This window comes from Oncorhynchus nerka, linkage group LG15 (assembly GCF_034236695.1).
Source record: "Oncorhynchus nerka isolate Pitt River linkage group LG15, Oner_Uvic_2.0, whole genome shotgun sequence".
NCBI classification, from domain to species: Eukaryota; Metazoa; Chordata; class Actinopteri; order Salmoniformes; family Salmonidae; genus Oncorhynchus; species Oncorhynchus nerka.
In genome coordinates, this window is record NC_088410.1 from 12632880 (window position 1) to 12657877 (window position 24998).

Below are 24998 nucleotides of genomic sequence, written 5' to 3' on the forward strand. Positions count from 1 at the left end.
GAGGAATCCTTTCTCCTGCTACTCTTCAATCTTCAGTTCTAAAGAACACGAGGAATCCTTTCTCCTGCTCTTCACTCTTCAGTTCCTAAAGAACACGAGGAATCCTTTCTCCTGCTCTTCACTCTTCTGTTCCTAAAGAACACGAGGAATCCTTTCTCCTGCTCTTCACTCTTCTGTTCCTAAAGAACACGAGGAATCCTTTCTCCTGCTCTTCACTCTTCAGTTCCTAAAGAACACGAGGAATCCTTTCTCCTGCTCTTCACTCTTCTGTTCCTAAAGAACACGAGGAATCCTTTCTCCTGCTCTTCACTCTTCTGTTCCTAAAGAACACGAGGAATCCTTTCTCCTGCTCTTCACTCTTCTGTTCCTAAAGAACACGAGGAATCCTTTCTCCTGCTCTTCACTCTTCAGTTCCTAAAGAACACGAGGAATCCTTTCTCCTGCTCTTCACTCTTCTGTTCCTAAAGAACACGAGGAATCCTTTCTCCTGCTCTTCACTCTTCTGTTCCTAAAGAACACGAGGAATCCTTTCTCCTGCTCTTCACTCTTCTGTTCCTAAAGAACACGAGGAATCCTTTCTCCTGCTCTTCACTCTTCTGTTCCTAAAGAACACGAGGAATCCTTTCTCCTGCTCTTCTCTCTTCTGTTCCTAAAGAACACGAGGAATCCTTTTCCCTGCTTCACTATTCTGTTCCTAAAGAACACGAGGAATCCTTTCTCCTGCTCTTCCAGAACTCCTGTTAGTCTGAATTACTTCTGACTCTCTCCTGACCGTGTGTGTGTGTGTGTGTGTGTGTGTGTGTGTGTGTGTGTGTGTGTGTGTGTGTGTTGGGATTGTTCCGAGGTTTGTTTAAGACTTTCTATGGACTTTAAGATGCAGTCTAGATCTAACAGTCTGCTGGACTTCCAGACACGGTATCTCTTCCCGGAGAAGATAGCACGTTACTGTGAGGAGGTAACTCTCACACACACCCCCTCACTCACGTGGTTGTCCTTGATTGGTGTCTGTCCTTTTCTTCAGTCTCTTCCTGGTTTCCACTTGTGCGTTATCTTGGTTTCCATGTAAACTCTTGTTTTTGTTATGGAGTACTAGCATGAGGTATTACGTCAGTGTTCTGGTGATGTCCGAGGATGGCTTAACTCTTTCTCTGTCAGTGTTCTGGTAATGTACTCTATACTCCTCTGTAAACTGTCCAAACTGCCCCCGGCCCTGCAGCCCCCGGCCCTGCAGCCCCCGGCCCTACAGCCCCCGGCCCTGCAGCCCCCGGCCCTGCAGCCCCCGGCCCTGCAGCCCCCGGCCCTACAGCCCCCAGCCCTGTAGCCCCCAGCCCTGCAGCCCCCAGCCCCGGCCCTGCAGCCCCCGGCCCTACAGCCCCCGTCCCTGCAGCCCCCGGCCCTGCAGCCCCCAGCCCCTGGCCCTGCAGGGGGCCTTTTGCCTCTTGGTAGGCCGTCTTTGTGAATAAGAAGTGGTCCTTAATTGATTTGCCTCGTTAACCTCTCTAGGGTATGTAGGGACGCGTCCCACCTGGCCAACATCCAGTGAGATTGCAGAGCGCCAAATTCAAATACAGAAATACTCATTATAAAAATTCTGAAAACAAAACATATTTTACAGGTTTAAAGATTAACTTCTTGTGAATCCAACCACGGTGTCAGATTTAAAAAATGCTTTACGGCGAAAGCATACCTTACGATTATTTGAGAACATAGCCCAGCAGACAAATCATTACAAACAGTAACCAGCCAAGCAGAAGAGTTACACAAGTCAGAATTAGAGATAAAATGAATCCCTTACCTTTTGATGATCTTCATATGGTTGCACTCAGAAGACATTCATTTACTCAACATATGTTCCTTTTGTTCGATAGTCTCTTTATATCCAAAAACCTCAGTTTTGGTTTTTGCATTTTCTTCAGTAATCCACAGGCTCAAACACAGTCAAAACAGGTAGACAAAAAAATCTAAATTGTATCTGTAAAGTTCATAGAAACATGTCAAACAATGTTTATATTCAATCCTCAGGTTGTTTTTAGCCTAAAAATCGATAATATTTCAACCGGACAATAACGTTGTCAATATAAAAGGTAAACAAGAAATGCACTCTCTCGGGATTGCGCATCATAAAGCTCTGTGACACGGTAGGGTCCACTCATTCAGATTGGTCTTACTCCCTCATTTATAAGAATACAAGCCTGAAACAATTTCTAAAGACTGTTGACATCTAGTGGAAGGCAGAGGATCTGCAAATGGAGTCCTAAGTCAATTGGTACTGTAATGGCATTGAATAGAAAACTTCAAAACCAACAAAAAAAACTACTTCCTGAATGGATTTTTCTCAGGTCTTCCCCTGCCAAATCAGTTCTGTTATGCGCAGACACTATTTTAACAGTTTTGGAAACTTTGGAGTGTTTTCTATCCAAATCTACCAGTTATATGCATATCATGTCTTCTGGGCCCGAGTAGCAGGCAGTTTTAATTTGGGCATGCTTTTCATCCAAAATTCCTAATGCTGCCCCCTACCCTAGAGAAGTTAAATCAAACCATGTTAGAGGACCTTTCACCTTTTATCTGTTAGACTATGTCTGTGTTTACTGTGTGTGTGTGTGTGTGGTAGCGCAGTGTGTGTGTGTGGTCGCGCAGTGTGTGTGTGTGGTAGCGCAGTGTGTGTGTGGTAGCGTGTGTGTGTGTGTGTGTGTGTGTAGCGTGTGTGTGTGTGTGGTAGCGTGTGTGTGTGTGGTAGCGTGTGTGTGTGTGGTAGCGTGTGTGTGTGTGTGGTAGCGCAGTGTGTGTGGTAGGCCAGTGTGTGTGGTAGCGCAGTGTGTGTGTGTGGTAGCGCAGTGTGTGTGTGGTAGCGCAGTGTGTGTGTGGTAGCGTGTGTGTGTGTGTGTGTGTGTGGTAGCGTGTGGTAGCGTGTGTGTGTGTGGTAGCGCAGTGTGTGTGGTAGCGCAGTGTGTGTGTTGGAAAGTTTGGGAAAGTCCAGTTCTGTTGATTAGTCACTGAGACGGTGGGCTGATATGCCTGTGTATAGGTCTGTGTTTATATAGTGGGGTCAGTGTATAGGACTGTGTTTATATAGTGGGGTCAGTGTATAGGACTGTGTTTATATAGTGGGGTCAGTGTATAGGACTGTGTTTATATAGTGGGGTCAGTGTATAGGACTGTGTTTATGTAGTGGGGTCAGTGTATAGGACTGTGTTTATATAGTGGGGTCAGTGTATAGGACTGTGTTTATATAGTGGGGTCAGTGTATAGGACTGTGTTTATATAGTGGGGTCAGTGTATAGGACTGTGTTTATGTAGTGGGGTCAGTGTATAGGACTGTGTTTATATAGTGGGGTCAGTGTATAGGACTGTTATTTTGGTTATTGGGTTTCAGTGTATAGGACTGTGTTTATGTAGTGGGGTCAGTGTATAGGACTGTGTTTATGTAGTGGGGTCAGTGTATAGGACTGTGTTTATATAGTGGGGTCAGTGTATAGGACTGTGTTTATATAGTGGGGTCAGTGTATAGGACTGTGTTTATGTAGTGGGGTCAGTGTATAGGACTGTGTTTATGTAGTGGGGTCAGTGTATAGGACTGTGTTTATATAGTGGGGTCAGTGTATAGGACTGTGTTTATATAGTGGGGTCAGTGTATAGGACTGTGTTTATATAGTGGGGTCAGTGTATAGGACTGTGTTTATATAGTGGGGTCAGTGTATAGGACTGTGTTTATATAGTGGGGTCAGTGTCTAGGACTGTGTTTATATAGTGGGGTCAGTGTATAGGACTGTGTTTATATAGTGGGGTCAGTGTATAGGACTGTGTTTATATAGTGGGGTCAGTGTATAGGACTGTGTTTATATAGTGGGGTCAGTGTATAGGACTGTGTTTATATAGTGGGGTCAGTGTATAGGACTGTGTTTATGTAGTGGGGTCAGTGTATAGGACTGTGTTTATGTAGTGGGGTCAGTGTATAGGACTGTGTTTATGTAGTGGGGTCAGTGTTTAGGACTGTGTTTATGTAGTGGGGTCAGTGTATAGGACTGTGTTTATATAGTGGGGTCAGTGTATAGGACTGTGTTTATATAGTGGGGTCAGTGTATAGGACTGTGTTTATATAGTGGGGTCAGTGTATAGGACTGTGTTTATATAGTGGGGTCAGTGTCTAGGACTGTGTTTATATAGTGGGGTCAGTGTTTAGGACTGTGTTTATATAGTGGGGTCAGTGTATAGGACTGTGTTTATATAGTGGGGTCAGTGTATAGGACTGTGTTTATATAGTGGGGTCAGTGTATAGGACTGTGTTTATATAGTGGGGTCAGTGTATAGGACTGTGTTTATATAGTGGGGTCAGTGTATAGGACTGTGTTTATATAGTGGGGTCAGTGTATAGGACTGTGTTTATGTAGTGGGGTCAGTGTTTAGGACTGTGTTTATATAGTGGGGTCAGTGTTTAGGACTGTGTTTATATAGTGGGGTCAGTGTATAGGACTGTGTTTATATAGTGGGGTCAGTGTATAGGACTGTGTTTATATAGTGGGGTCAGTGTCTAGGACTGTGTTTATATAGTGGGGTCAGTGTTTAGGACTGTGTTTATATAGTGGGGTCAGTGTTTAGGACTGTGTTTATATAGTGGGGTCAGTGTATAGGACTGTGTTTATATAGTGGGGTCAGTGTATAGGACTGTGTTTATATAGTGGGGTCAGTGTATAGGACTGTGTTTATATAGTGGGGTCAGTGTATAGGACTGTGTTTATATAGTGGGGTCAGTGTATAGGACTGTGTTTATATAGTGGGGTCAGTGTATAGGACTGTGTTTATGTAGTGGGGTCAGTGTATAGGACTGTGTTTATGTAGTGGGGTCAGTGTTTAGGACTGTGTTTATATAGTGGGGTCAGTGTATAGGACTGTGTTTATATAGTGGGGTCAGTGTATAGGACTGTGTTTATATAGTGGGGTCAGTGTATAGGACTGTGTTTATATAGTGGGGTCAGTGTCTAGGACTGTGTTTATATAGTGGGGTCAGTGTCTAGGACTGTGTTTATATAGTGGGGTCAGTGTATAGGACTGTGTTTATATAGTGGGGTCAGTGTATAGGACTGTGTTTATATAGTGGGGTCAGTGTATAGGACTGTGTTTATATAGTGGGGTCAGTGTATAGGACTGTGTTTATGTAGTGGGGTCAGTGTATAGGACTGTGTTTATGTAGTGGGGTCAGTGTTTAGGACTGTGTTTATATAGTGGGGTCAGTGTTTAGGACTGTGTTTATATAGTGGGGTCAGTGTATAGGACTGTGTTTATATAGTGGGGTCAGTGTATAGGACTGTGTTTATATAGTGGGGTCAGTGTATAGGACTGTGTTTATATAGTGGGGTCAGTGTATAGGACTGTGTTTATATAGTGGGGTCAGTGTATAGGACTGTGTTTATATAGTGGGGTCAGTGTATAGGACTGTGTTTATATAGTGGGGTCAGTGTATAGGACTGTGTTTATATAGTGGGGTCAGTGTATAGGACTGTGTTTATATAGTGGGGTCAGTGTATAGGACTGTGTTTATGTAGTGGGGTCAGTGTGTAGGACTGTGTTTATGTAGTGGGGTCAGTGTATAGGACTGTGTTTATATAGTGGGGTCAGTGTATAGGACTGTGTTTATATAGTGGGGTCAGTGTATAGGACTGTGTTTGTATAGGACTGTGTTTATGTAGTGGGGTCAGTGTATAGGACTGTGTTTATATAGTGGGGTCAGTGTATAGGACTGTTATTTTGGTTATTGGGTTTCAGTGTATAGGACTGTGTTTATGTAGTGGGGTCAGTGTATAGGACTGTGTTTATGTAGTGGGGTCAGTGTATAGGACTGTGTTTATATAGTGGGGTCAGTGTATAGGACTGTGTTTATATAGTGGGGTCAGTGTATAGGACTGTGTTTATGTAGTGGGGTCAGTGTATAGGACTGTGTTTATGTAGTGGGGTCAGTGTATAGGACTGTGTTTATATAGTGGGGTCAGTGTATAGGACTGTGTTTATATAGTGGGGTCAGTGTATAGGACTGTGTTTATATAGTGGGGTCAGTGTATAGGACTGTGTTTATATAGTGGGGTCAGTGTCTAGGACTGTGTTTATATAGTGGGGTCAGTGTTTAGGACTGTGTTTATATAGTGGGGTCAGTGTATAGGACTGTGTTTATATAGTGGGGTCAGTGTATAGGACTGTGTTTATATAGTGGGGTCAGTGTATAGGACTGTGTTTATATAGTGGGGTCAGTGTTTAGGACTGTGTTTATATAGTGGGGTCAGTGTATAGGACTGTGTTTATATAGTGGGGTCAGTGTATAGGACTGTGTTTATATAGTGGGGTCAGTGTATAGGACTGTGTTTATGTAGTGGGGTCAGTGTTTAGGACTGTGTTTATATAGTGGGGTCAGTGTATAGGACTGTGTTTATATAGTGGGGTCAGTGTATAGGACTGTGTTTATATAGTGGGGTCAGTGTTTAGGACTGTGTTTATATAGTGGGGTCAGTGTATAGGACTGTGTTTATATAGTGTGGGGTCAGTGTTTAGGACTGTGTTTATATAGTGGGGTCAGTGTTTAGGACTGTGTTTATATAGTGGGGTCAGTGTATAGGACTGTGTTTATATAGTGGGGTCAGTGTATAGGACTGTGTTTATATAGTGGGGTCAGTGTATAGGACTGTGTTTATATAGTGGGGTCAGTGTATAGGACTGTGTTTATATAGTGGGGTCAGTGTATAGGACTGTGTTTATATAGTGGGGTCAGTGTATAGGACTGTGTTTATATAGTGGGGTCAGTGTTTAGGACTGTGTTTATATAGTGGGGTCAGTGTATAGGACTGTGTTTATATAGTGGGGTCAGTGTATAGGACTGTGTTTATATAGTGGGGTCAGTGTATAGGACTGTGTTTATATAGTGGGGTCAGTGTCTAGGACTGTGTTTATATAGTGGGGTCAGTGTTTAGGACTGTGTTTATATAGTGGGGTCAGTGTATAGGACTGTGTTTATATAGTGGGGTCAGTGTATAGGACTGTGTTTATATAGTGGGGTCAGTGTATAGGACTGTGTTTATATAGTGGGGTCAGTGTATAGGACTGTGTTTATATAGTGGGGTCAGTGTATAGGACTGTGTTTATATAGTGGGGTCAGTGTATAGGACTGTGTTTATATAGTGGGGTCAGTGTATAGGACTGTGTTTATGTAGTGGGGTCAGTGTATAGGACTGTGTTTATGTAGTGGGGTCAGTGTATAGGACTGTGTTTATATAGTGGGGTCAGTGTATAGGACTGTGTTTATATAGTGGGGTCAGTGTATAGGACTGTGTTTATATAGTGGGGTCAGTGTATAGGACTGTGTTTATATAGTGGGGTCAGTGTCTAGGACTGTGTTTATATAGTGGGGTCAGTGTTTAGGACTGTGTTTATATAGTGGGGTCAGTGTATAGGACTGTGTTTATATAGTGGGGTCAGTGTATAGGACTGTGTTTATATAGTGGGGTCAGTGTATAGGACTGTGTTTATATAGTGGGGTCAGTGTATAGGACTGTGTTTATATAGTGGGGTCAGTGTATAGGACTGTGTTTATGTAGTGGGGTCAGTGTATAGGACTGTGTTTATGTAGTGGGGTCAGTGTATAGGACTGTGTTTATGTAGTGGGGTCAGTGTTTAGGACTGTGTTTATATAGTGGGGTCAGTGTATAGGACTGTGTTTATATAGTGGGGTCAGTGTATAGGACTGTGTTTATATAGTGGGGTCAGTGTATAGGACTGTGTTTATATAGTGGGGTCAGTGTATAGGACTGTGTTTATATAGTGGGGTCAGTGTATAGGACTGTGTTTATATAGTGGGGTCAGTGTTTAGGACTGTGTTTATATAGTGGGGTCAGTGTATAGGACTGTGTTTATGTAGTGGGGTCAGTGTATAGGACTGTGTTTATATAGTGGGGTCAGTGTATAGGACTGTGTTTATATAGTGGGGTCAGTGTATAGGACTGTGTTTATATAGTCGGGTCAGTGTATAGGACTGTGTTTATGTAGTGGGGTCAGTGTATAGGACTGTGTTTATGTAGTGGGGTCAGTGTATAGGACTGTGTTTATGTAGTGGGGTCAGTGTATAGGACTGTGTTTATATAGTGGGGTCAGTGTATAGGACTGTGTTTATATAGTGGGGTCAGTGTATAGGACTGTGTTTATATAGTGGGGTCAGTGTATAGGACTGTGTTTATATAGTGGGGTCAGTGTATAGGACTGTGTTTATATAGTGGGGTCAGTGTATAGGACTGTGTTTATATAGTGGGGTCAGTGTATAGGACTGTGTTTATATAGTGGGGTCAGTGTATAGGACTGTGTTTATATAGTGGGGTCAGTGTATAGGACTGTGTTTATATAGTGGGGTCAGTGTATAGGACTGTGTTTATATAGTGGGGTCAGTGTATAGGACTGTGTTTATGTAGTGGGGTCAGTGTATAGGACTGTGTTTATGTAGTGGGGTCAGTGTTTAGGACTGTGTTTATATAGTGGGGTCAGTGTATAGGACTGTGTTTATATAGTGGGGTCAGTGTATAGGACTGTGTTTATATAGTGGGGTCAGTGTATAGGACTGTGTTTATATAGTGGGGTCAGTGTATAGGACTGTGTTTATATAGTGGGGTCAGTGTATAGGACTGTGTTTATATAGTGGGGTCAGTGTATAGGACTGTGTTTATATAGTGGGGTCAGTGTATAGGACTGTGTTTATATAGTGGGGTCAGTGTATAGGACTGTGTTTATGTAGTGGGGTCAGTGTATAGGACTGTGTTTATATAGTGGGGTCAGTGTATAGGACTGTGTTTATATAGTGGGGTCAGTGTATAGGACTGTGTTTATATAGTGGGGTCAGTGTATAGGACTGTGTTTATGTAGTGGGGTCAGTGTATAGGACTGTGTTTATGTAGTGGGGTCAGTGTATAGGACTGTGTTTATATAGTGGGGTCAGTGTATAGGACTGTGTTTATATAGTGGGGTCAGTGTATAGGACTGTGTTTATATAGTGGGGTCAGTGTATAGGACTGTGTTTATATAGTGGGGTCAGTGTATAGGACTGTGTTTATATAGTGGGGTCAGTGTATAGGACTGTGTTTATATAGTGGGGTCAGTGTATAGGACTGTGTTTTATGTAGTGGGGTCAGTGTATAGGACTGTGTTTATATAGTGGGGTCAGTGTATAGGACTGTGTTTATATAGTGGGGTCAGTGTATAGGACTGTGTTTTATAGTGGGGTCAGTGTATAGGACTGTGTTTATGTAGTGGGGTCAGTGTATAGGACTGTGTTTATGTAGTGGGGTCAGTGTATAGGACTGTGTTTATGTAGTGGGGTCAGTGTATAGGACTGTGTTTATGTAGTGGGGTCAGTGTATAGGACTGTGTTTATGTAGTGGGGTCAGTGTATAGGACTGTGTTTATGTAGTGGGGTCAGTGTATAGGACTGTGTTTATATAGTGGGGTCAGTGTATAGGACTGTGTTTATATAGTGGGGTCAGTGTATAGGACTGTGTTTATGTAGTGGGGTCAGTGTATAGGACTGTGTTTATATAGTGGGGTCAGTGTATAGGACTGTGTTTATATAGTGGGGTCAGTGTATAGGACTGTGTTTATATAGTGGGGTCAGTGTATAGGACTGTGTTTATATAGTGGGGTCAGTGTATAGGACTGTGTTTATATAGTGGGGTCAGTGTATAGGACTGTGTTTATATAGTGGGGTCAGTGTATAGGACTGTGTTTATATAGTGGGGTCAGTGTATAGGACTGTGTTTATGTAGTGGGGTCAGTGTATAGGACTGTGTTTATGTAGTGGGGTCAGTGTATAGGACTGTGTTTATGTAGTGGGGTCAGTGTGTAGGACTGTGTTTATGTAGTGGGGTCAGTGTATAGGACTGTGTTTATATAGTGGGGTCAGTGTATAGGACTGTGTTTATATAGTGGGGTAAGTGTATAGGACTGTGTTTATGTAGTGGGGTCAGTGTATAGGACTGTGTTTATGTAGTGGGGTCAGTGTATAGGACTGTGTTTATATAGTGGGGTCAGTGTATAGGACTGTGTTTATATAGTGGGGTCAGTGTATAGGACTGTGTTTATATAGCTGTGATGACGTTACTCTTCCTCCTCGAGAATCCAGTGGGCTGTGATGACGATGATGACGTTACTCTTCCTCCCCCTCCTAGAGAATCCAGTGGCTGTGATGATGATGATGTTACTCTTCCTCCCCTCCTAAAGAATCCAATGGGCTGTGATGATGACTATGATGACGTTACTCCCCCCCCCCCTCCTAGAGAATCCAGTGGTCTCTGATGATGATGAAGTTACTCTTCCTCCCCCCTAGAGAATCCAGTGGGCTGTGATGATGACGATGATGACGTTACTCTTCCTCCTCCCTTCAGAGAGTCCAGCGTTTTGTGTGATGGCCTGAGAGGGCTTCCCAGTCTAGCCTGCCTGCCTCTCCCGGGTCCAAACTGTCTGACTGGGACTCCCCCCCTCCCCGCCTGCTACGCCCTGCCTCCGTCGCCATGGGAGACGGCCTGGAGGCGGGCAGCAGTCTAGACCCCGCCCCCGCTCCCTCTCCTGTAACCCCCCGCCCCCCGAGACATGGAACCCCTCGAGGCCCAAACGACAGACCAACCAGCTACAGGTAGTGTGTGTGTGTCGAACCACAGAACAACAAGCTTTGACTACTGATACTGTACTGTTTGATGGGTCGGTTGGGGCCATATAAAATAATATAAAATGTTTATATATTTTTTTGCCTGATTCCGTGGAGTTTTTTCAGGTTTCCGTTTTTCTCAGTTTTCATTCTCAAACTCACACTTTTTTTTTTATAGAACAAAATTTGATATTCAGTCCACATCAATTCTTAAACCACATCATGACTAGACGTCGACCGATTATGATTTTTCAACGCCGATACCGATTAATCGACCGATTATGATTTTTCAACGCCGATGAAGATTAATCGACCGATTATGATTTTTCAACGCCGATACCGATTAATCGACCGATTATGATTTTTCAACGCCGATACCGATTAATCGACCGATTATGATTTTTCAACGCCGATACCGATTAATCGGCCTTTATATCTAATGAATATTTGTGATAATGACTATAACTGAATGAACACTTTTATTTTAACTTAATACAATACATCAATAAAATCAATTTAATCTCAATTAAATAATGAAACATGTTCAATTTGGTTTAAATAACTCAAAAAACAAAGTGTTGGAGAAGAAAGTAAAAGTGCAATATTTGGCATGTACAAAACTACTGCATATACCCAGACTCTGCTTGCACAGAACGCAGGATAAGTGACACAATTTCCCTAGTTAAAAGAAATTCATGTTAGCAGGCAATATGAACTAAATATGCAGGTTTAAAAATATATACTTGTGTATTGATTTTAACCTCTTACCTCTACCTGGGACGCTTGCGTCCCAACTAGAGCTCTGGAAATGCAAATGCACTACGCTAAATGCTAATAGTATTAGTTAAAACTCAAAAGTTCATTAAAATACACATGCAGGGTATCAAATTAAAGCTACACTCGTTGTGAATCCAGGCAACAAGTCAGATTTTTTAAATGCTTTTCGGCGACAGCATGAGAAGCTATTATCTGATAGCATGCACCAATACACTACAACAGAAAAGCACAGCAGGGGACGTAAACAAAATAATTAGCATTTCGGCGTTACACAAACCGCACAATAAAATAGAAAACAGTCATTACCTTTCACCATCTTCTTTGTTGGCACTCCTAGATGTCCCATAAACACTATTGGGTCTTTATTTCGATTAAATCGGGCCATATAAAGCCAAGATATCGTTATATGTAGACTGTGTGATAAACGAAAAAAACAGCGATTTCACAACGTAACGTCATTTTTAAAATTCAAAAGTAGACGATAAACTTTCACAAAACACTTGAAATACGTTTGTAATGCTACTTTAGGTATTAGTAAACGTTAATAAGCGATAAAAATCATCCGTAGGCGATGTACATATCATTAGCTGTCGTCTTGGAAAAATTTCAGGAGAGAGCTCTTCCGGAATGATCTGGGCGGAGACCGGAGGTACGTCGTGCCCCTCTTTCGGTTCAACCAAGAATCAAAGAGGATTAAATTCACAAGATACTCGACTGCATGGGGATGCTGTGGGAGTTGAATGCTCGGTCTTATCTAATTCGGCTCACTGTTAACAATTGCTGGAAGTGGCGCAATGATATTTATTTCCATTTTCTGTGATCAGGTTTTCCTGCGCTTTCCGATGTAACGCACGTTATGTAATAGCCACAGTCGTGATTTAACCAGTTTTAAAAACGTCCGAGGGTTTCCTATACACACATTCTAACCATATGAACGTACTATATTCCTGGCATGAGTAGCAGGGCGCTGAAATGTTGCGCGATTTTTAACAAAATGTTCAAAAAAGTAGAGGGTAGGAGCAACTAGTTAAGGAAGGCATTGATGTGGGGGGAGAGAGGGGGAGAGAGGAGGGAGAGGGGAGAGAGAGGGAGGGAGAGAGGGAGAGAATCACTGATGCATTTTGAAGTTCAACATTTAGTTGATTTCCTACTGAGTTCTTCAATAAAAAAAATGATATTGTTGAATTCCGTTTTAATATCTGGATTCCATGATTCTGTCCGTGTTCTCGCCATTGCAGATCTATAGGGCCCTAGTTGGTTGATTGATGGGTTGATTGATGGGTTTGTTGATTGAGTGGTGGGTTGATTGATGGGTTGATTGATTGAGTGGTGGGTTGGTAATAGGTTTCTTGTGTTGCAGTACCTGTTGAAGGTGCTGCTGAAGACGCTGTGGAAACATCACTTCTCATGGCCCTTCCAGGCTCCCGTAGATGCCATCAAACTCGGCCTGCCTGTAAGTAGTGTGTGTGTGTGTGGGGGGAGAATCACTTCTCATGGCCCTTCCAGGCTCCCGGAGATGCCATCAAACTCGGCCTGCCTATAAGTAGTGTATGTGTGTGGCGGAGAATCACTTATCATGGCCCTTCCAGGCTCCCGTAGATGCCATCAAACTCTGCCTGCCTGTAAGTAGTGTGTGTGTGTGTGTGTGTGTGTGTGTGTGGGGGGGGAGAATCACTTCTCATCGCCCCTCCAGGCTCCAGTAGAGCAGGAGAGAGATGGAGGTGAGAGGGAGACATGGGGGAGAGAGAGTTGAGGGAGAGAGACTTTCTTTCCCTCTCTATCTCTCCATCCCTCTCTCCTCCCTCCCTCTAACCCCTCTCTCCTCCCTCCCTCTAACCTCTCTATCTCTCTCTCTTTCTCTCTCTTCTCTCTTCTCTCTCTCTCTCTTTCTCTCTCTTCTCTCTCTCTCCTCTCTCTCTCTCCTTTCTCTCTCTCTTCTCCCTCCTCTCTCTTCTCTCTCTCTCTTTCTCTCTCTTCTCTCTTCTCTCTCTCTCTCTCTCCTTTCTCTCTCTCTTCTCCCTCTCTCCCCCTCTTCCTCTGTCCTCTCTCTCTTCTCTCTTCTCTCTTCTCTCCTCTCTCTCTCTCTTCTCTCTCTCTTCTCCCTCTCTCTCCCCCTCTTCCTCTGTCCTCTCTCTCCCCCTCTTCCTCTGTCCTCTCTCTCCCCCTCTTCCTCTGTCCTCTCTCTCCCCCCTTCCTCTGTCCTCTCTCTCCCCCCCTTCCTCTGTCCTCTCTCTCTCCCTCCTCCCCTCTCCAGGATTACTATCAGATCATCAAGGTTCCTATGGACATGGGGACCATCAAGAAGAGACTGGAGAACAGCTACTATTGGAACGCCCAGGAATGTATACAGGACTTCAACACCATGTTCACCAACTGTTACATCTACAACAAGGTACAGTACACACACACACACACAGACATAAATCTGATAGTAGGGCTAGGGTTAACTGACGTGTGTGTGTGTGTGTGCAGCCTGGTGATGACATAGTGTTGATGGCAGAGTCTCTAGAGAAGATGTTTCTTCAGAAGATCTCTGAGATGCCCCAAGAGGAGACTGAGATCGCCATGGTTACCAAGGGGCGGAGGGCGGGACAGAGAGAAGCAGGTATGGTGTAGGGAGAGTGGCGTTTAGTTCCAACGGTCTGATTTGTTCTGATGGGAAGATTCAGATCACTGTTGTCATTACTGATGGAGGGATTCAGATCACTGTTGTCATTACTGATGGACGGATTCAGATCACTGTTGTCATTACTGATGGAGGGATTCAGATCACTGTTGTCATTACTGATGGAGGGATTCAGATCACTGTTGTCATTACTGATGGAGGGATTCAGATCACTGTTGTCATTACTGATGGAGGGATTCAGATCACTGTTGTCATTACTGATGGAGGGGGTTCAGATCACTGTTGTCATTACTGATGGAGGGGTTCAGATCACTGTTGTCATTACTGATGGAGGGATTCAGATCACTGTTGTCATTACTGATGGAGGGATTGATGTCATTACTGATGGACGGGATTCAGATCACTGTTGTCATTACTGATGGAGGGATTCAGATCACTGTTGTCATTACTGATGGATGGATTCAGATCACTGTTGTCATTACTGATGGAGGGATTCAGATCACTGTTGTCATTACTGATGGAGGGATTCAGATCACTGTTGTATTACTGATGGATGGGATTCAGATCACTGTTGTCATTACTGATGGACGGGATTCAGATCACTGTTGTATTACTGATGGAGGGATTTCTCTTCTCTCCTCTTCTGTTCCTTTCTTGTCTTCTATTTTACTCTGGGTGGACTTCCACCCCTCTCTCTCTTTCCATCCCCCCGCTCTCTTTCCATCCCCCTCTCTCTCTCTTTCCATCCCCCTCTCTCTCTCTTTCCATCCCCCTCTCTCTCTCTTTCCATCCCCCTCTCTCTCTCTTTCCATCCCCCTCTCTCTCTCTTTCCATCCCCCTCTCTCTCTCTTTCCATCCCCCCCTGTCTCTCTCTACCCCCTGTCTCTCTCCTCCTCTCCAGGTCTCCTGTCTAAGTCGGACTCCGGCCAGGACTCATCTCCCTCCTCCACCCCCCACACCCGAGGTTTCTCCTCCCCGTCGCCGGGCCCTCAGACTCGGGGTCTCCCCGTATCCCAGGAGCCCCCACCCTCCCCCTTGCCCTCCCCCTCAGCCCCAGCCCCCTCGCGTTCCCCCCACCCCTCCCTCCCACGCCCCCAGCTGGGACCACCCTTCCCCATCAGCCCTCTGGATATCCTGGCCCAGGGCCTCACCTCCGTACCCCACCACCCCCCAGCCCACCCTGCTGCCCCACCCATCCCCCAGAGCATCGCACCCCCAGCTAAGGTGAGGAGACCAGAGGGAGAAAAGAAGGGGTGGGGGTACGGGAGTTTGAAAGTGTGTGGTCGAGCGGAACGAGGAGACAAACCTATATTAATTGACGTCTGATATAGGAAGTCTCTCTCTTTCCTCCAGTCATTCCTCCGCGGGGCGGCAGGGTAGCCTAGTGGTTAGAGCGTTGGACTAGTAACCGAAAGGTTGCAAGTTCAAATCCCCGAGCTGACAAGGTACAAATCTGTCGTTCTGCCCCTGAACAGGCAGTTAACCCACTGTTCCTAGGCCGTCATTGAAAATAAGAATTTGTTCTTAACTGACTTGCCTAGTTAAATAAAGGTAAAATAGAAAAAAATTAAAAATTAAATTAAATGCCCTGAGATGTTCCCAAGTACCGTCATTATCTTCCTGGTAGTTGAATGTCTCTTCATTCCCTGGGGATCCAGCTGGGACCATGTTTACTTTTCTACTTTTAGCACATCGACTTATCCACTCATCATGTGTCATGCTGAGGGAATGTGTGGTGTTGTCTTGACCTCTAGCCCCTGACCTTTAACCCCCCCCACCTGCAGCAGAGGAAGAGCCAGAAGAGGAAGGCTGACACCACCACACCCACCGCCAACGACCAGCTCAGCGAGTCGTCTCCCGTGGCGACGGAGCCCCCCCGACCCCGCCGTGAGAGCAGCAGCCGCCCGCTGAAGCAGCCCAAACGAGACCCCGCCCAGCCCGACTCCCAGCACCACCTGGGGCTAGGCGGGGGGGTTCCCGGGGGCGGAGCGTTAACAAGTCACGGCGGGAGCCCCAAACGACAGGTATTATTCTCCTAATACAACAAGAGGTTAAAACAGTGGAGAATCTGTCTGTCTGTCTGTACAGGGTTAGGGTTGTCTGTCTGTCTGTATAGGGTTAGGGTTGTCTGTCTGTCTGTACAGGGTTAGGGTTGTCTGTCTGTCTGTACAGGGTTAGGGTTGTCTGTCTGTCTGTATAGGGTTAGGGTTGTCTGTCTGTCTGTCTGTCTGTCTGTCTGTATAGGGTTAGGGTTGTCTGTCTGTCTGTCTGTATAGGGTTAGGGTTGTCTCTGTCTGTCTGTCTGTATAGGGTTAGGGTTGTCTGTCTGTCTGTCTGTTTGTATAGGGTTAGGGTTGTCTGTCTGTCTGTATAGGGTTAGGGTTGTCTGTCTGTCTGTCTGTCTGTACAGGGTTAGGGTTGTCTGTCTGTCTGTCTGTCTGTATAGGGTTAGGGTTGTCTGTTTGTCTGTCTGTCTGTATAGGGTTAGGGTTGTCTGTCTGTCTGTCTGTATAGGGTTAGGGCTGTCTGTCTGTATAGGGTTAGGGTTGTCTGTCTGTCTGTCTGTCTGTCTGTCTGTATAGGGTTATGGTTGTCTGTCTGTCTGTATAGGGTTAGGGTTGTCTGTCTGTCTGTCTGTATAGGGTTAGGGTTGTCTGTCTGTCTGTCTGTATAGGGTTAGGGTTGTCTGTCTGTCTGTCTGTCTGTCTGTATAGGGTTAGGGTTGTCTGTCTGTACAGGGTTAGGGTTGTCTGTCTGTGTCTGTTGTCTGTCTGTCTGTCTGTACAGGGTTAGGGTTGTCTGTCTGTGTCTGTCTGTCTGTCTGTCTGTCTGTACAGGGTTAGGGTTGTCTGTCTGTACAGGGTTAGAGTTGTCTGTCTGTCTGTGTCTGTCTGTCTGTCTGTCTGTCTGTCTGTCTGTCTGTATAGGGTTAGGGTTGTCTGTCTGTACAGGGTTAGAGTTGTCTGTCTGTCTGTCTGTACAGGGTTAGGGTTGTCTGTCTGTCTGTCTGTCTGTACAGGGTTAGGGTTGTCTGTCTGTCTGTCTGTCTGTCTGTCTGTATAGGGTTAGGGTTGTCTGTCTGTACAGGGTTAGAGTTGTCTGTCTGTCTGTCTGTACAGGGTTAGGGTTGTCTGTCTGTATATCAGAGTGGTTGGGTTGTCTGTCTGTATATCAGAGTGGTTGGGTTGTCTGTCTGTCTGTACAGGGTTAGGGTTGTCTGTCTGTATATCAGAGTGGTTGGGTTGTCTGTCTGTATATCAGAGTGGTTGGGTTGTCTGTCTGTATATCAGAGTGGTTGGGTTGTCTGTCTGTATATCAGAGTGGTTGGATTGTCTGTCTGTATATCAGAGTGGTTGGATTGTCTGTCTGTATATCAGAGTGGTTGGGTTGTCTGTCTGTATATCAAAGTGGTTGGGTTGTCTGTCTGTATATCAGAGTGGTTGGGTTGTCTGTCTGTATATCAGAGTGGTTGGATTGTCTGTCTGTATATCAGAGTGGTTGGGTTGTCTGTCTGTATATCAGAGTGGTTGGGTTGTCTGTCTGTATATCAGAGTGGTTGGATTGTCTGTCTGTATATCAGAGTGGTTGGGTTGTCTGTCTGTATATCAGAGTGGTTGGGTTGTCTGTCTGTATATCAGAGTGGTTGGGTTGTCTGTCTGTATATCAGAGTGGTTGGGTTACAGCTGACAACACATTTCTCATATGGATTAATAAAGTCTTCTTTCGTCGGCCTTCCCTTTCCTTCCTTTTTCCTCTTTCCCTCTGTCTCCCTCTCTTCTGTCTCCCTCTCCTCCCCTCTTCCCGTCTCCTCTGTCTCCCTCTCCTCTGTCTCCGTCTCCCTCTCCTCCTCTGTCTCCCTCTCCTCTGTCTCCCTCTCCTCTGTCTCCGTCTCCCTCTCCTCCCCTCTTCCCCTTTCCTCTGTCTCCGTCTCTCTGTCTCCCTCTCCTCTGTCTCCCTCTCCTCTGTCTCCCTCTCTTCCCCTCTCCTCTGTCACCCTCTCTCTGTCTCCCTCTCCCTCTCCTCCCCTCTCCTCTGTCTCTGTCTCCCTCTCCTCTGTCTCCCTCTCCCTCTCCTCCCCTCTCCTCTGTCTCCGTCTCCCTCTCCTCCCCTCTTCCCGTCTCCTCTGTCTCCCTCTCCTCTGTCTCCGTCTCCCTCTCCTCCCCTCTTCCCCTCTCCTCTGTCTCCCTCTCCTCTGTCTCCCCCTCCCTCTGTCTCCCTCTCCTCTGTCTCCGTCTCCCTCTCCCCCTCTCCTCTGTCTCCGTCTCCCTCTCCTCCCCTCTTCCCGTCTCCTCTGTCTCCCTCTCCTCTGTCTCCGTCTCCCTCTCCTCCCCTCTTCCCCTCTCCTCTGTCTCCCTGTCTCCCTCTCCTCTGTCTCCGTCTCCCTCTCCTCTGTCTCCGTCTCCCTCTCTCCCCCTCTCCCTCTCTGTCTCCCTCTCCCCTCTGTCTCCCTGTCTCTCCTCTCCTCTCCCTCTCCTCCCCTCTCCTCTGTCTCCCTGTCTCCGTCTCCCTCTCCTCCCCTCTTCCCTCTCCTCTGTCTCCGTCTCCCTCTCCTCCCCTCTTCCCTCTCCTCTGTCTCCGTCTCCCTCTCCTCCCCTCTTCCCCTCTCCTCTGTCTCCCTCTCCTCTGTCTCCCTCTCCTCTGTCTCCGTCTCCCTCTCCTCCCCTCTTCCCCTCTCCTCTGTCTCCGTCTCCCTCTGTCTCCCTCTCCTCTGTCTCCCTCTCCTCTGTCTCCCTCTCCTCTGTCTCCCTCTCCTCTGTCTCCGTCTCCCTCTCTTCCCCTCTCCTCTGTCACCCTCTCCTCTGTCTCCCTCTCCCTCTCCTCCCCTCTCCTCTGTCTCTGTCTCCCTCTCCTCTGTCTCCCTCTCCTCCCTCTCCCTCTCCTCCCCTCTCCTCTGTCTCCGTCTCCCTCTCCTCCCCTCTTCCCGTCTCCTCTGTCTCCCTCTCCTCTGTCTCCGTCTCCCTCTCCTCTGTCTCCGTCTCCCTCTCCTCCCCTCTTCCCCCCCTCTTCCCCTCTCCTCTGTCTCCCTCTCCTCTGTCTCTGTCTCCCTCTCCCTCTCCTCCCCTCTCCCTCTCCTCTGTCTCCGTCTCCCTCTCCTCTCTCCCTCTGTCTCCGTCTCCCTCTCCTCCCCTCTTCCCGTCTCCTCTGTCTCCCTCTCCTCTGTCTCCCCGTCTCCCTCTCTCCCCTCTCCTCTCTCCTCTGTCTCCCTCTCCTCTGTCTCTCCCTCTCCTCTGTCTCCGTCTCCCTCTCCTCCCCTCCCCCTCTCCTCTCTCCCTCTCCTCTGTCTCCGTCTCCCTCTCCTCCCCTCTCTGTCTCCGTCTCCCTCTCCTCTGTCTCCCCTCTCTCCCTCTCCTCTGTCTCCCCTCTCCTCCCTCTGTCTCCTCTCCCTCTCCTCTGTCTCCGTCTCCCTCTCCTCCCCTCTTCCCCTCTCCTCTGTCTCCGTCTCCCTCTCCTCCCCTCTTCCCCTCTCCTCTGTCTCCCTCTCCTCTGTCTCCGTCTCCCTCTCCTCCCCTCTTCCCCTCTCCTCTGTCTCCGTCTCCCTCTCCTCCCCTCTTCTCTGTCTCGGTCTCCCTCTCCTCCCCTCTTCCCGTCTCCTCTGTCTCCGTCTCCCTCTCCTCCCCTGTCTCCTTCTCCTCTGTCTCCCTCTCCTCTGTCTCCGTCTCCCTCTCCTCCCCTCTTCCCCTCTTCTCTGTCTCCCTCCCCTCTTCTCTGTCTCCGTCACCCTCTCCTCCCCTCTTCCCCTCTCCTCTGTCTCCGTCTCCCTCTCCTCTCTTCTCTGTCTCCGTCTCTCCCTCTCTCCTCCCCTGTCTCCTTCTCCTCTGTCTCCCTCTCCTCTGTCTCCCTCTCCTCCGTCTCCCTCTGCTCCCCTCTTCCCCTCTCCTCCTCTTCTAGGAGCAGCTGCTGTTCTGTGGCGGTCTTATCAGAGACATGTTGTCTAAGAAACACATTGCGTACGCGTGGCCCTTCTACAAGCCTGTCGACGCGCACGCCCTCGGCCTCCACGACTACCACCACATCATCAAACACCCTATGGACCTCGGAACCGTCAAGGTGAGCTCATCAAAAGTGGACCCTCACTCACTCATTGTTCATTTAGATGAGTGATGATGTCATCAGCAGTGGACCTCCCAGCTGTCTGAGAGGAAGACCAGACAGACCGTAGAGGAACTTCTATCTGCTCCTCCTATAGATCTGAATACCAGGGGGTTCTGGGTAATACATTGAAGGTGTAGCACTAGGGGGTTCTGGGTAATACATTGAAGGTGTAGCACCAGGGGGTTCTGGGTAATACATTGAAGGTGTAGCACTAGGGGGTTCTGGGTAATACATTGAAGGTGTAGCACCAGGGGGTTCTGGGTAATACATTGAAGGTGAAGCATCAGGGGGTTCTGGGTAATACATTGAAGGTGTAGCACCAGGGGGTTCTGGGTAATACATTGAAGGTGTAGCACCAGGGGGTTCTGGGTAATACATTGAAGATGTAGCATCAGGGGGTTATTGGGTAATACATTGAAGGTGTAGCACCAGGGGGTTCTGGGTAATACATTGAAGGTGAAGAATCAGGGGGTTCTGGGTAATACATTGAAGGTGTAGCACCAGGGGGTTCTGGGTAATACATTGAAGGTGTAGCACCAGGGGGTTATTGGGTAATACATTGAAGGTGTAGCACCAGGCGGTTATTGGGTAATACATTGAAGGTGTAGGATCAGGGGGTTATTGGGTAATACATTGAAGGTGTAGCACCAGGGGGTTCTGGGTAATACATTGAAGGTGTAGCACCAGGGGGTTATTGGGTAATACATTGAAGGTGTAGCACCAGGGGGTTCTGGGTAATACATTGAAGGTGTAGCATCAGGGGGTTATTGGGTAATACATTGAAGGTGTAGCACCAGGGGGTTCTGGGTAATACATTGAAGGTGTAGGATCAGGGGGTTATTGGGTAATACATTGAAGGTGTAGCACCAGGGGGTTCTGGGTAATACATTGAAGGTGTAGCATCAGGGGGTTATTGGGTAATACATTGAAGGTGTAGCACCAGGGGGTTCTGGGTAATACATTGAAGGTGAGGCATCAGGGGGTTCTGGGTAATACATTGAAGGTGTAGCACCAGGGGGTTCTGGGTAATACATTGAAGGTGTAGCATCAGGGGGTGTTTATGTTTTCACCAGGCGTATCGGAGAAGGACACATGTTCTGTTAGATGAATTACCGTAATCTAAATGTGATTTGTGTCATTCTGAGCACCGTGGCTGGACGACCTAATGGGTTATACACCCAATGCATATGGATCCGGCACCACATTTTCCTAACTGAAGCCCTGCTTCTCACATCCTGGTTGTGTTAATTGGTAACATCCTGGTTGTAATTGGTAACCGTGTCTCTGTCGCCTCACCGTGTGAGTGTTTGTTCCCTCAGGATAAGCTGGACAGCAGGCAGTACAGAGATGCTCAGCACTTTGCTGCTGATGTCCGGTTGATGTTCTCCAACTGTTACAAATACAACCCCCCAGACCATGACGTGGTCAATATGGCACGCAAACTACAGGTAAACTACACCGCGTGGTTGCTATGGCACGCAAACTACAGGTAAACTACACAGCATGGTTGCTATGGCACGTAAACTACAGGTAAACTACACAGCATGGTTGCTATGGCACGCAAACTACAGGTAAACTACACAGCGTGGTTGCTATGGCACGTAAACTACAGGTAAACTACACAGCATGGTTGCTATGGCACGCAAACTACAGGTAAACTACACAGCATGGTTGCTATGGCACGTAAACTACAGGTAAACTACACAGCATGGTTGCTATGGCACGCAAACTACAGGTAAACTACACAGCATGGTTGCTATGGCACGTAAACTACACAGTATGGTTGCTATAGCACACAAACTACAGGTAAACTACACAACATGGTTGCTATGGCACGTAAACTACACAGTATGGTTGCTATGGCACACAAACTACAGGTAAACTACACAACATGGTTGCTATGGCACGTAAACTACACAGTATGGTTGCTATGTCACACAAACTACATGTAAACTACACAGCATGGTTGCTATGGCACGCAAACTACAGGTAAACTACACAGCATGGTTGCTATGGCACGCAAACTACACAGTATGGTTGCTATAGCACACAAACTACAGGTAAACTACACAACGTGGTTGCTATGGCACGTAAACTACACAGCATGGTTGTTATGGCATGCAAACTACAGGTAAACTACACAACATGGTTGCTATGGCACACAAGCTACAGGTATAATGCAACACAACAGATACACAACTAAACAAACTACAGTTGAACAACTACAACACATCTGACAATCATAACAAACAAAAAATACAACCAACCAACAGCACTTTCAGACAAATGACAGGTGTCAACATAAACAGTGTTGAATGGATGAATGATGAACTACAAATCTCATAGTGCCACGGACTAAAGTTCTCATGGTTCATAGCTCTGACCGCTCTCAATTCAATTCAAGGGGCTTTGTTGGCATGGGAAACATATGTTAACATTGACAAAGCTCTCTCTTTCTCTCTCTCTCTACAGGACGTGTTTGAGATGCGCTTTGCCAAAATGCCAGACGAGCTTGAGGAGACGGCCCCCTTCCCCTCCCCAGCCCTCAAACCCCTCCCCACCATCTCTGCCCTCCAACCCCTCCCTGTCCCCACCCTCCACCCCCTCCCCACCCCCTCGGCCAGACAGCCCCCTGCTCCCCGACCCCCTTCCTCCTCCGATGACAGCTCCTCCTCGTCGGAATCAGAATCCTCTGAGGGAGGTTTGGAACACGAGAGATCACAGAGACTGGCTGAACTACAGGAACAGGTGAGGAGGAGAAGGGGCCTCCCGAGGGTGAAGGGGCCTCCCGAGGGTGAAGGGGCCTCCCGAGGTTGAAGGGGCCTCCCGAGGGTGAAGGGGTAAAGAAAGTGTAGGAAGGATAAAACACTGTGTTGACACTGACTCACCCAAAGAGAAAGAATAAAATAAGAAAGAAAGGGGTTAGGAAAAGAAGAGAAGAGAGGCAGAAGGAGAGGAGAGAGAGAGAGAGAGCAAGGGATTTTCACCTGAACACAGAACCGGTAAAAGAAGAGAGGAAGGAAAGGGGGTGGAGAGAGAGAGAGAGGAAGGAAGGGGGTGGAGAGAGAGAGAGAGGAAGGAAGGGGGTGGAGAGAGAGAGGGGAAGGAAGGGGGTGGAGAGAGAGAGGGGAAGGAAGGGGGTGGAGAGAGAGAGAGAGAGAGGAAGCTGTGTTTCTCTCTTAACATCCTCCTGTGTGTGTGTGTCCTACAGCTCAAAGCTGTTCACGAACAGCTGGCCGCTCTGTCCACGCCCCAGGCCACCAAGCCCAAGAGAAAAGAGAGGGAGAAGGAGAAGAATAAAGACAAGTTCAAGAAGAAGATAGGAGGGGAGGAGCCACCGGAGATCCCGCCCCCTGCCGTCCTCCAGCCAATCAGAAAGAGCAAAAACAGCAAGGAGCTGGTGACCACGCCCAAGAAGATCAAGAAGCCCAGGTAGGATGGATGGCTGGAGAGAAGCCCAGGTAGGATGGATGGATGGAGAGAAGCCCAGGTAGGATGGATGGAGAGAAGCCCAGGTAGGATGGCTGGAGAGAAGCCCAGGTAGGATGGCTGGAGAGAAGCCCAGGTAGGATGGATTGAGAGAAGCCCAGGTAGGATTGAATTGAGAGAAGCCCAAGTAGGATGGATTGAGAGAAGCCCAGGTAGGATGGATTGAGAGAAGCCCAAGTAGGATGGATGGAGAGAAGCCCAGGGAGAGAAATCTGGGTAGGATGGCTGGAGAGAAGCCCAGGTAGGATGGATGGAGAGAGGCCCAGGTAGAGAAATCTGGGTAGGATGGATAAACCCAGGATGGACAATGGAGATTTCTGATTGATTAATAATTTCTCTCTGACACGCTCTGTCAACTCGCTCTCAACTCTCTCTTTCTCCGCAGTAAGAAAGGAAGTATGAAGAGCAGTCGTCTGGGCGCCCCACATCAGACCGGCTCCACCCCCCTTGCCCCCTCAGCCTCGCTGGAGGCAGGAGATGACATGAGTGAGTGTGAGTGAGTGAGTGAGTGAGAGAGAGAGAGAGAGAGAGAGAGATTTTGTAAGATATATAAAAAAATAGATATATATTTTCAAAAATGTTAATGTATTTGTCTGTGTCCCAGGTGTGTTTGTGGGCGGGGCAGCTGACAGGTGTAAGCCAATGTCCTACGAGGAGAAACGCCAGCTCAGTCTGGACATCAATAAACTGCCCGGCGACAAGCTTGGCCGCGTCGTCCACATCATCCAATCACGAGAGCCATCGCTCAAGAACACCAACCCAGACGAGATAGAGATCGACTTTGAGACGCTGAAACCCTCGACGCTCCGAGAGCTGGAGACATATGTCTGGACCAGCCTTAGAAAGAAGAAGAAATCACAGCCAGGTAAGAGAGGTGGGGAGGGAGAGAGAGAAGGAGAAATCACAGCCAGGTAAGAGAGTTGGGGAGGGAGAGAGAGAAGGAGAAATCACAACCAGGTAAGAGAGGTGGGGAGGGAGAGAGAGAAGGAGAAATCACAGCCAGGTAAGAGAGGTGGGGAGGGAGAGAGAGAAGGAGAAATCACAGCCAGGTAAGAGGAGAGGTAAGGGGTGGGGAGAGAGAGAGAAGGAGAAATCACAGCCAGGTAAGAGAGGTGGGGAGGGAGAGAGAGAGAAGGAGAAATCACAGCCAGGTAAGAGAGGTGGGGAGGGAGAGAGAGAAGGAGAAATCACAGCCAGGTAAGAGAGGTGGGGAGGGAGAGAGAGAAGGAGAAATCACAGCCAGGTAAGAGAGGTGGGGAGGGAGAGAGAGAAGGAGAAATCACAGCCAGGTAAGAGAGGTGGGGAGGAGAGAGAGAGAGAGGAGAAATCACAGCCAGGTAAGAGAGG

The 24998-nt window shown here is 47.3% G+C and overlaps 1 protein-coding gene across 1 annotated transcript in view; it reads left to right on the forward strand.

Annotated features, from left to right (window-relative positions):
* The first annotated feature begins 862 nt into the window (after window positions 1–862).
* The window catches only part of LOC115127586 (bromodomain-containing protein 4-like), a 29938-nt gene continuing 5802 nt past the window's right edge, over window positions 863–24998 (forward strand). Inside the window, exons 1-14 of the mRNA XM_065002194.1 lie at window positions 863–915; window positions 1217–1442; window positions 10487–10654; window positions 12804–12896; window positions 13698–13835; window positions 13916–14048; window positions 14971–15293; window positions 15854–16093; window positions 19959–20117; window positions 21482–21610; window positions 22635–22910; window positions 23374–23594; window positions 24037–24137; window positions 24256–24516. Of these exons, the coding sequence (XP_064858266.1) occupies window positions 863–915; window positions 1217–1442; window positions 10487–10654; window positions 12804–12896; window positions 13698–13835; window positions 13916–14048; window positions 14971–15293; window positions 15854–16093; window positions 19959–20117; window positions 21482–21610; window positions 22635–22910; window positions 23374–23594; window positions 24037–24137; window positions 24256–24516 (2521 nt within the window). The remainder of the gene's footprint in view (window positions 916–1216; window positions 1443–10486; window positions 10655–12803; window positions 12897–13697; window positions 13836–13915; window positions 14049–14970; window positions 15294–15853; window positions 16094–19958; window positions 20118–21481; window positions 21611–22634; window positions 22911–23373; window positions 23595–24036; window positions 24138–24255; window positions 24517–24998) is intronic.